The 9,744-nt window shown below is 39.7% G+C and overlaps 1 protein-coding gene across 12 annotated transcripts in view; it reads right to left on the bottom strand.

Moving 5' to 3' along the window:
* Positions 1-253: 253 nt before the first annotated feature.
* The window catches only part of LOC105479633 (family with sequence similarity 13 member A), a 377,790-nt gene continuing 368,299 nt past the window's right edge, over positions 254-9,744 (bottom strand). For 10 of the 12 annotated variants that reach the window (XM_011737705.3, XM_011737709.3, XM_011737712.3 and 7 more), the window contains 4 exons: positions 9,413-9,496; positions 3,954-4,150; positions 3,289-3,390; positions 254-648 (listed from right to left, as the gene is read on the bottom strand). In XM_011737705.3, coding sequence (XP_011736007.2) covers positions 522-648; positions 3,289-3,390; positions 3,954-4,150; positions 9,413-9,496 — 510 coding nt within the window. In that variant the 3' untranslated portion in view covers positions 254-521. The remainder of the gene's footprint in view (positions 649-3,288; positions 3,391-3,953; positions 4,151-9,412; positions 9,497-9,744) is intronic. The other 2 variants (XM_011737710.3, XM_011737717.3) reach the window with 1 other exon arrangement.

The following is a 9,744-nucleotide window of genomic DNA, read 5'->3' as shown; positions in this document are numbered from 1 at the left end:
CAGCGGCAGCAAATAGGGCTCCAATGCACGTTTGCACTTAACTGGGTCCAAGGAGAGCACGGCCCTCCACAGCAAGTTTGCTCTATAGAATAAAGTCCTGAGCTTGTTTTTATCACAGTTAGACAGAGAATGGTCTCATGTTTCTCAGTTATCCGGGGAAGACCAGTGTATATTCTCTGTAGATGAGTGTGGTCTAATGTAGTGATTCATCTCTGCTAGTGTTAGGAAAGCTCCACTACTGTGTGTGTGTATGTGTGTGTGTCTGTGCGCATGCGCATGTGCACACTGCAATCTTGACTTTCCAATTACAAAATGCCTAAGTCAGGTCACATTGTCTTCTTCCAGCCAGTTTCTAAGGCAGGCAATGGAAACAGGAGCCGATGCCAAATGGTCTAGAGGCAGAAGGGCCGCATGCTTTGCAGGGCCAGCTCCAAGGCTGCCTTCCAGAGCTGCTCTTTCTCAGGGGAGAGTAAACTCTCACTGCAGCTACCAGCCCCCTGTGCTCGGGCGGGGGTCGCCCCTCACATGGACTTGGAATCCGTGTCTCTCTTGCTGATGAGCACCTCCAGGAGCCTCAGTTTTGCCTTTATGTGCTTGTATTCACTGTATTCTTCAGCCATAGGAGTGCGGTCTTCCTTCTGGACATTTCTAATGCAAATAAAGGAAAAAAGGGTCTGAGGATCATTTCCTGTCTTTGCTAGATACTATTCATCGGGCAAATTATCATTGTGTGTAGAAACATTGCAGTTTATCAACTTGTACAATCAGTGTTGCCAAGTGGCCCTTGGTCTTAAGACTGGAGCTGGATTTAGACAAATAATGAAAATGTTTCACCCAGAAGGCATCATGCAACTGAGTTTTTATATAATTAATCTGGCATCTTGTATGACAAGAAGGCTAAGAAATGCAGACATTCTCTCTAAGTATGAATTCACATTGAGCTCTCATACACCAAAATCCTTTATTCATAATTGTTTTCTCATTCTTATATATTTCATCTCGTGAACTTTTAAATTTTTAATTAGCAACTAATCCATCCACAACTTAGTTTTTTTTTTTTTTTTTCCAAAAACAGATAGTACTCCTGCTTATCATAAAACAGTCTTAGAATTCAGCAGCTGGATTCCATACTACTACTATAATAAGCCTTTATAGTTTGAGTAACTTTCCATGCATCCTATTTATATGCACAAGTATTCGAGAGCTTATAGGTCAAGCCCTGTGATAAGTACTTTGTACCCATGATCTAATATAACCCTTATAACACCTTGATGAGACGGAGCCATTTCTATACTACACATGTTGAAACCAGCACAGGAAATCAGATAACTTGCCTGCTCTTGGCCACTATGCGGTGTGCGCTGCTGCTTTGCGTTTTATGGGAAATTGCACGTGGCAGACATTCAAACGTAGGCTCCCTGCCTTTATTATTAAAGGGCTAATGTGGGTAAGGAAGATAGCATGGGGCTTAAATTGTTCAATGAATTAAAAATAAACCAATCTTATTCATACCCTGCCTTGTTCTAGGAAAGGATTCTATCTAGTGGTTTCTCAGGGGGCAGGCAAGGAACAGGTGCTCAGGAATTGGAGCATCTGGAACGCAGGCCCCCACTGTACTCTGAGGGGCTTCACTCTCCTCAGACATGAAGTCATGGAACCAGAGTTTATCTCCAAGTCCCTCATAGTTCTAAACATTTTTGACAATTAAGTTAATGTCCTCCATTGACATTTTCTTAAAACCTGGGCGTTGCATAATTCTACATGTTTCCTCGTGTATAAGATATCTGTGCATAATGTGACTTAGAATATAAAAAAGGATAAACGAAAAAATAGGCTTAGATGAAAGATTGGAAAGATACACATCAAAACATTAATTGTGATTTGTCTTTGGTTATTATTATTTTGGGAATTACTACTTAAATTTGCTTACCTATATTTTCTAAATACTCTGCAATGGGTGGGAAATGAAAAGCAAATGTTTAGGCATAAAAATATGAGACATATCTAAATCAGAGATCCTAAAAGTAAATTTACACAATAATTGTTAAACTAAACTGAAATACAATGTATTTTAAATGACAAAAATTTTTATGGTGCTTTTATTTCCCCAAACTTTCAAGAAGTATAAAAGAGGACTCAAGAGAAACAATACTTACATAGCTTCAGTAATCTGGGTTAAAACCAATTTAAAACGATAAAACCTAACTCCAATGTAAGAGATGCAAATCTGTTCCTGGTTCTTTCCTCGGGTTCCTACTGTGACTTTCAGTAAGATGTTTTGTGTGCTGTTACTTGTAAACATGAAAGACTAAATTATGCCTTAAAATTCACTGGCGAGAGCCAGCCCATCAACCAGGTAGATTTACTGCTTTTCTTTTTTTTGGATGTGAAGTCTCGCTCTGTAGCCCAGGCTGTAGTGCAGTGGTGTGATCTCGGTTTACCGCAACCTTGGCCTCCCGGGTTCAAGCAATTCTCCTGTCTCAGTCTCCAGAGAAGTTGGTATTACAGACCTGTGCCACTGCACCCGGCTAATTTTTTGTATTTTTAGTAGAGACAGGGTTTCACTATGTTGGCCAGGCAGACCTCATGTCATCCACCCACCTTGGCCTCCCAAAGTGCTAGGATTATAGGCGTGAGCCACTGCACCTGGCCGACTTACTGCTTTTCATACATATTTTTCATTTAAACTTGGCAATTATCACCTTCATTTTTGAAATGAGCTTGAAAATCAGTAATACTTAGATCCCTCTTTCCTGTGTTTCTCTAGCTCGTTTTATTTAGAGATGAGGTCTCACTCTATTGCCCAGAATAGAGTGCCGTGGTGGACCATAGCTCCCTGCAGCCTCAGACTCCTGGGTTCAAGGAATCCTCCTGCCTTAGCCTCCCAAGTAGCTAGAGCTACAGGTGTGCCACTATGGCCACTTGGCTAACCTCTGGCTTCTTAAGAAAAAAGCACTGGTGCCACCACCAGCTGGAAACGCAGCTTCCTGCTGCTCATTGTAGATAAGAATTTGATGGCACAGGTTCGTTTCATAAATGTCAGCTGAATCTGCATCACTCTTGGGCATTACCCAAAGAGCATTTCTTCTGGGAGGTCCACACAAATCCCATCATCTCACAGTCAACCTCTGAGGGTCCCTGGGCACAAACCCAAGGACCAGGTTACAGGGAGGATGCAGAAGAGTCCCCCGTTTGAAGGCATTCCACAGATCTGACAGAAAAACAAAAGGGATGGGTGTGTGTGGTGCGGCAGGGTGGGGAAGGGAGGGCGGGGAAGACAGGCACTACCTTCCGTTCTGTCTGAAAAAGTTGTCTTCAAAATCCCGAAGTTTCTTTCGAATCCTTTTCTTTTCTTCTCTCATTTCCTGGAGGTGTTCCAGGAGTTCAGGTCTGAGAGAGGAAGCATTGCAAGGAAATTAAGTTAAATTTGAGTTGTCATAAATGTAATGAATGTGTAACTCAACAGGAGCTGTGCAGAAAGGGGAGGCAAATAAATCCAGAAACTGCTGAGGGCATTGAGGGAGAGCGGAAATGGATGTTTTCCGTTTCCTGAAAGCCAAACATGCTGGCAACAGATCCAGCTTCTGGGGGTTCCTGCTACTTGGGAATTCTTAGGCCTCGTGAAATCCCACGGCACTTTGTCGTATTTTTCTTTGAAAGAAGATGACGTCTGTACTCAGCGTGTGTTAAGTGATGGGCTGTGATGTACAGAACCACACAGTGCCATTTAGAGAGAGAACTTCTGGTTGTTTAAACAAGACTCAAAAGTTCCCTCAAATAATATGGGCTGAAGCATATAAAAAAGAATTAAAAAAAAATCAGTTTTATCCAGATACACCCCAGGTAGTCACATGTATTTTATCAGCTAATTTATTTAGATACAAAGGCTAAGATAATATTTAAGAGAGCTATTTTTACCAAAACATTTCACCGCCACCACCGAAATGACATACATTGAGGCAGCATGGAGATTCGAAAGCCCTGTGTCCTGGCTGCATTTTGATGGTATTTTATCATCCATTGGGGAAATAAAGCCATCAGCATCATCTTCGAATTGGTCCAGAAAGCATCGTGCACTGAAATCGGGTTTCAGAGTGACCATGAAGTCTGGCTTCACATTGCTATCGTCTTCTGACCCCTCCTCTTCTTCCTGGAGATACACAGCAACCCCAATAAAAATCTGGTCACTTTTTGGGGCACACTTTATGAGTATCATTTAATAATCATTTAATTACCAGACACCATAGTTTCTTCTGTATCTACATTTAGCAATACATATGTACATTACAAATATATTATTGAATATCCGTATTCAATATAAATATACACATTTAAGAACACAAACAACGTAGCCACTCAGTAGAGAAAACAGAATGCAAAACTATTTTCAAATGAGTGAACAGCATGTTAATAGTTGTCAGGATGGGGTAAGAAGGAACAACCATCATAATTTATAACCTAAATCAGATGAACTAAAAGGATCCAAAATTTTCCAGCTGTGACAGTACAAAACAAAATTCATCACCAGTAACCAGTGCTTTAAAGGATTCCACTACTTGTGTATCTCAGAGGGCTTTTTAAAAAAAATCAGTCTGAACATTTTCTGAAATAAAACAATACAACCTTTCTATTTAAGAATTGAGATTAGAAAGTATTTTATGGTTGCTTAATGCACAGAATTTTAGGGAAATTTTAAGAAGACTGAAACATTATATTCTCGTGATTAAAATAAGAAAACTCGAGCTTTTCCAAAGAACTTCCAAGGGCCAAAAATCTATTTTTCAGCATACAAGTTTCTAAGAAAAGTATGCTATTCTCTGTATTGATAATGCAAATAGAAAAATAATAAAGCCAGATCAGCATTTCTTAGAGCCAATTTAAGGCTATGTAAGCCTAAGGAAGAGATAATATCAGAGTCTGAAAGATTTCAAAAGAAGTGATGTACTGCCAAAAGGTAGTCAGACCACAGAGAATAACTTACTATCCTAAAAAAATTTAAAAATTGGTTCAGAATACAGCTATATGAAAAACGGTATGCACAGCATCAGTTATTACAGGTAAACCAAATGGCTTCAATGGCAGTGCAGCAAAAAAATCTCTGGAGGCAGCAGCAGTTCCTGCTGGAGGGCAAAGTGCAAGTGTGCAAATGGTTCATGGTGAATTTTGGTATGTTTAATAATGGTGTTTCTGAAGAGAAATACTGGGAATAAACAAGCCACCAAACCAAGCAAAACAAAAAAGGACTATCATATAACTGATATCAAAGTATTGCTATGAAAATAAAATTGGCAAAAGCTAGGTGGCTTTTCCAGATTGTCTCAGCTGTGACTTCAGATCTTGAGTCTCTTTAAATTGTTAAAAACATTTAAAAATTTACAAAGTAAAATTGACTTTTTAAATGAACACGCTTCTTTTTGTTTTATTAAGAGTCATAACAATTCCCATCGACATAGTTTTGATAAAAATTGAGATAATGTATGTCAGGTACCTCATAAGGCACACCTGAGACACTGGCTGTGCACATCAGTTTTCTGCTCCCTCTCTTCCTTCCTCTCCCCTGGATAAGGAAGACAGGGTAGAAGCACCTGACCATAACTCAGTGGAGGCAGGAATTGGGGCCTATCTGTTTACTGCTGTCCCCAGAGCTTGGCCAATGCTTGCATATGGCCAATAAATGGCTATTAAGCAGTCTAGTAGTTCAGTTTGAAAAGAGAACTACAAAAAACTATTAGAAGAGCATAAACACCTGGGACAGCTAACGAAGTTACAAATAAGAACTTAACGGCCTTTAATGAAATCAGGTGTCTAGGTCTTATCAATTATATCCCAAAGTCCTGAGAGAACTTAAAAATGTGGAAGTCTGCCTTGCACATAGTGAGCACTCAATATTTTTTGAGATAAATGTAACAAAATTATCCTTAGTAGCCTTTGACAATCACGAGGAAAAATAGCAAATAGATTTTCAAATAAGACAATCATCGTAAGTGTTGTAGAGACTGGATAGATTCTAGAAGAAATTAATACATAGATAATATATAAGCAATTGGGAAATAATCAGTGATCAACTGATGAGACTGGTTCCTTAAAAATGAGTCACGAAAACGAACCATTTTTCCTTTTTTGATAGATGTAGTATTTGGATTTCAATAAACAACCAGGTAAGCAGACACTATGAAAGGAAAGCTGGCTGCCCACATTTCTGCTGAGTAATGACTAAAGGGTGACGTGAACCTGAAGCGCAGTCTACAGCAGCCCCTGTGCCTGACCCTGCCTTCCTCAGTATCTGAGTCACTTGGACAAAGAAAAGGCATATTCTCAAAATGTACAGATAATACAAAGCGGGTAGGGATATCTGATATGTTGGAATACAAAAGCTAGATTTAGTGTATTTCCTACAGCTGAAATAGAAGTATGAGATGTAACAAATTAGAAAAATTCAAGGCCCTCTAATTAGGAAAAAGAAAGGCTGGATACATCAGTGGCAATGCAGACGTATACAGCAAAGTGTGAGCCATGCCAGGGCCATGAGCAGTGGTTCTCAATGGGGGTAATCTGTTCCCTCGGGGACATCGGGCAATGTCTGGAAACATTTTTGGCTCTCACGACTGGTGAAGGGGTTGTGGTGGCACACTACTGGCCTCTAATGGGTGGAGGCCAAGGACTCTGGTAAGCAACCCACAAAGCACAGGGCAGTGCTGCACAACGGTTACCGGCCCCAAAGGTCAGCAGTGCTGAGGCTGACACCCTATCCTCAGACAGGCCAAAATAAATAACTGTCCCAATACCCTGACAGTTGCATAGGCAAGAAATTGGAGGCATGAAAAGGTCTCAGTCATCCAGATCAAGGTAAAGACTAGTCTTTGGTTCACTGTTCTGATTAACATCATATCCAGATTAATGTCCAGTTCTGGGTATCAGTTTTAACAGCAACACTGATAAACCAGTGTGTGTGCACACAGCAGAGCTAGGAGACCACTGAAAGGTCTGGAACCCATATCACATAAGAGTAAGAGGAACTTGGATAACAGATTGTCATAGGGTGTGGAGTGACAGTGGGCAGGGCAGGTGACTGTAAATACAGGCAGTGCTCTCAGGGAAGAAGCAGTGTGTTTATTTCATGGTGCTCCAAAGGGCAAAACTAAGCCTATGGGATAGAATGCAATAAATGGATAATAACTATGAATATTCTAATTTCAACTATTTTCATTAACTTTTTGTATTTATCAAACCTATACATTTTAAATTACATATTATGTAATTAAGAAAGATAATTATAAAACCAATAATATAAGTTGTTAGCTATTATTGATACTCATGTAGTGAGTGACCTAACTGCTCCCATTGCTGTAAACGTTTCAAGCTTGAGGATGGAATCTCTCTGTAGGGACAATGTCTTTATTCTGCCGGAGAAGTTTTAGGGGGGATTCTTATGTTGGCTAGGAGAACTGACTAGATGATCTCTAGGTTACCTTGGGTTGGAAAATCTAGGCCTTCAGAACTTGAGCTGGCTCTAGTTCATATACAGCTGGTTCGCTCCCAAAAGCATTTAAAACCAGTGGTGAGTTTTGGAGAAACCACTTAGATACAATCTTATCTGCACACACACCAAATTCTAAATTGGAATTGCCAAGATTTAGTACAGTCAAAATACATTCTAATAGGCCTGGCCAACAGGAACAAAATGAACCAAAAGACAGCACTGTTTACAAAAGCAAGGTAGTCGTTGCAAAATTATCTGAAATTTTGACCATGATGTGGGCCAGGAGATAAACCACAGCCAAAATATACTTGTGAAAAAAAATTAAGCTAAAGGATAAGAATGGGAAAAATGTCTTTTATATAAAAAAGAGTATCCATCATTAGGTTATCTTCAATTCATCTAGTGAAATCATTATTAAGTGTCTATATTTTGGATGTGTTCAAGAACACATTTTTATCTAGTAATGGTTCTATTGCATGCTGCTAAGAGAAACATGCTAATTTTCATACACACAATTACCCAAATTTCTCCAATTGCTGTGGTTTCATTCTTGGGTGACATTACCAGCCAGACAAAATTTGTCTTTCATTAACATCAAGCTTATTGTAAGAAAATAGCTCTAATTTTTAAAGACACAATATAGTATACTGGCCCAAATTTCAAGTACCAAGTTTAGAGCATTTTCATGAAACAAGTTCTGCTTAATACAGTGAGCACAGTCATTGCCTAATACCATACAATTAGGCATATGAAGTATTAAGATCTGCAAAAGGCAAGAAAAGGAATACATAAAAGAAGACTTTGTAGCTTGTGGTGCCTTACCTCAGACAAGAAAATGGAGAAGTTCTCAACTGGTTTCCCTCAGTAGACAAGAGTCCCCCATATACTGAAATAATCATTCCTAACTATAGCATGTAAATGACCACCCCGGGCTCGGAACTGTCACAGAAATATGACAAGTGAAACTCTTAAAACTCACTTCTGCTTCAGGTTTAACTCTTGCTTTGGAATTAAATGACTGTTAGAAAAACAATCACTGATTTTAAAAAAATGATTTCCCTTGATTTTTCATCTCTAGAGTTCTGTATAAGGCAGTCCAGTTTGTTCAGTTGTCTAGAAACAAAAACATGAAAGAGGCTGATCCTAGTACGGGCCAGTTAGGGTCCCGCAGAGACACGCTGGTCTATGGGCACAGATTCCATCTCCCATTCTAGCAAAAGTAGCCACTGATGACAAGGATTATCTGTACAAAATCCGTATTACTGGAAAAAAAAATCAGGACATATGTTCTGGCAGCTATCAGTCATTCACAGCACCTCATTTGTAAATTAAGAGCAGACTTTAAAATTAGTCCTGGGGACTAAATGTGCTATGAGACAGTCAAGAAGGAAAAGCTGGAAATATTGCACCCGCAAATCTGTCAAAAACTACTATTTGTAGAAGTCAAATTTTGCATTGTTTTATATGTTTATATCTATTTCCTATGCTAATTTTGATTTTTCTATAAACCGTATATGAGATTCCTTTTAAAGTTGGTCTCATGAGCTAATTTAAGATTTTGGAATACAGAAAATCCATTCCCCAAATACAGAAAACAAAACCAAATGAAAAGCATTGTGGACAACAAAACCAAACAAAATAATCCCTGAAAGCAAAGTAAAAACAAAATGAACGACAGCAAATAATACAAACAAAAAAGAGCGGGGAATAAAATAAAACCAAAGAGATCAGCTAAATGAGACTGGAGAAATCAGCACTCTTCACAGGGAACTGTTGAAAGTCGGTTATATGCAGCTACTGATTTTTAGGGAATGCTAGGAGAAGCCATCACCAAAAGGCCCAATCACACCCCCTTTCCATTCACCGGAGGGGAGGGGAGGAGGGAGGGAACTGGTGCGGATTTAGCAATGGGTTAGCAGCTGGGGTCTTCACCTTTATCTCCTTGAAGAAGGAAGCAGTTTCGCCCTCGATAATTGGCTGCAGCAAAGGGCTTCTCCGCTTGCTGGAGGGGGAACCCTGTGACAGGTGTTAACAAGTAGGTTACATTCCGAATCCCTTTCCCTTTCCCTCCAGCTCTCGGCCTCCTCTGACCTCACCAGTATTTGTTAACTTTTAACTCTGCATTCTTACCCCTCCCTGCCAAACACTCCCAGGAAAACCTGAAACAACAAAAGTTCTTTTTCCAAGTTGCTGCTTCCCTTCAGCGCCCACACACATAAATCAAGGAGGACAGAGTACAGCGAGAACAGCACAGGACTGTATCC

The sequence above is a fragment of the Macaca nemestrina genome, chromosome 3 (genome assembly GCF_043159975.1).
Source record: "Macaca nemestrina isolate mMacNem1 chromosome 3, mMacNem.hap1, whole genome shotgun sequence".
Classification (NCBI taxonomy): Eukaryota; Metazoa; Chordata; class Mammalia; order Primates; family Cercopithecidae; genus Macaca; species Macaca nemestrina.
This window is presented reverse-complemented; position numbering and strand designations above follow the sequence as displayed.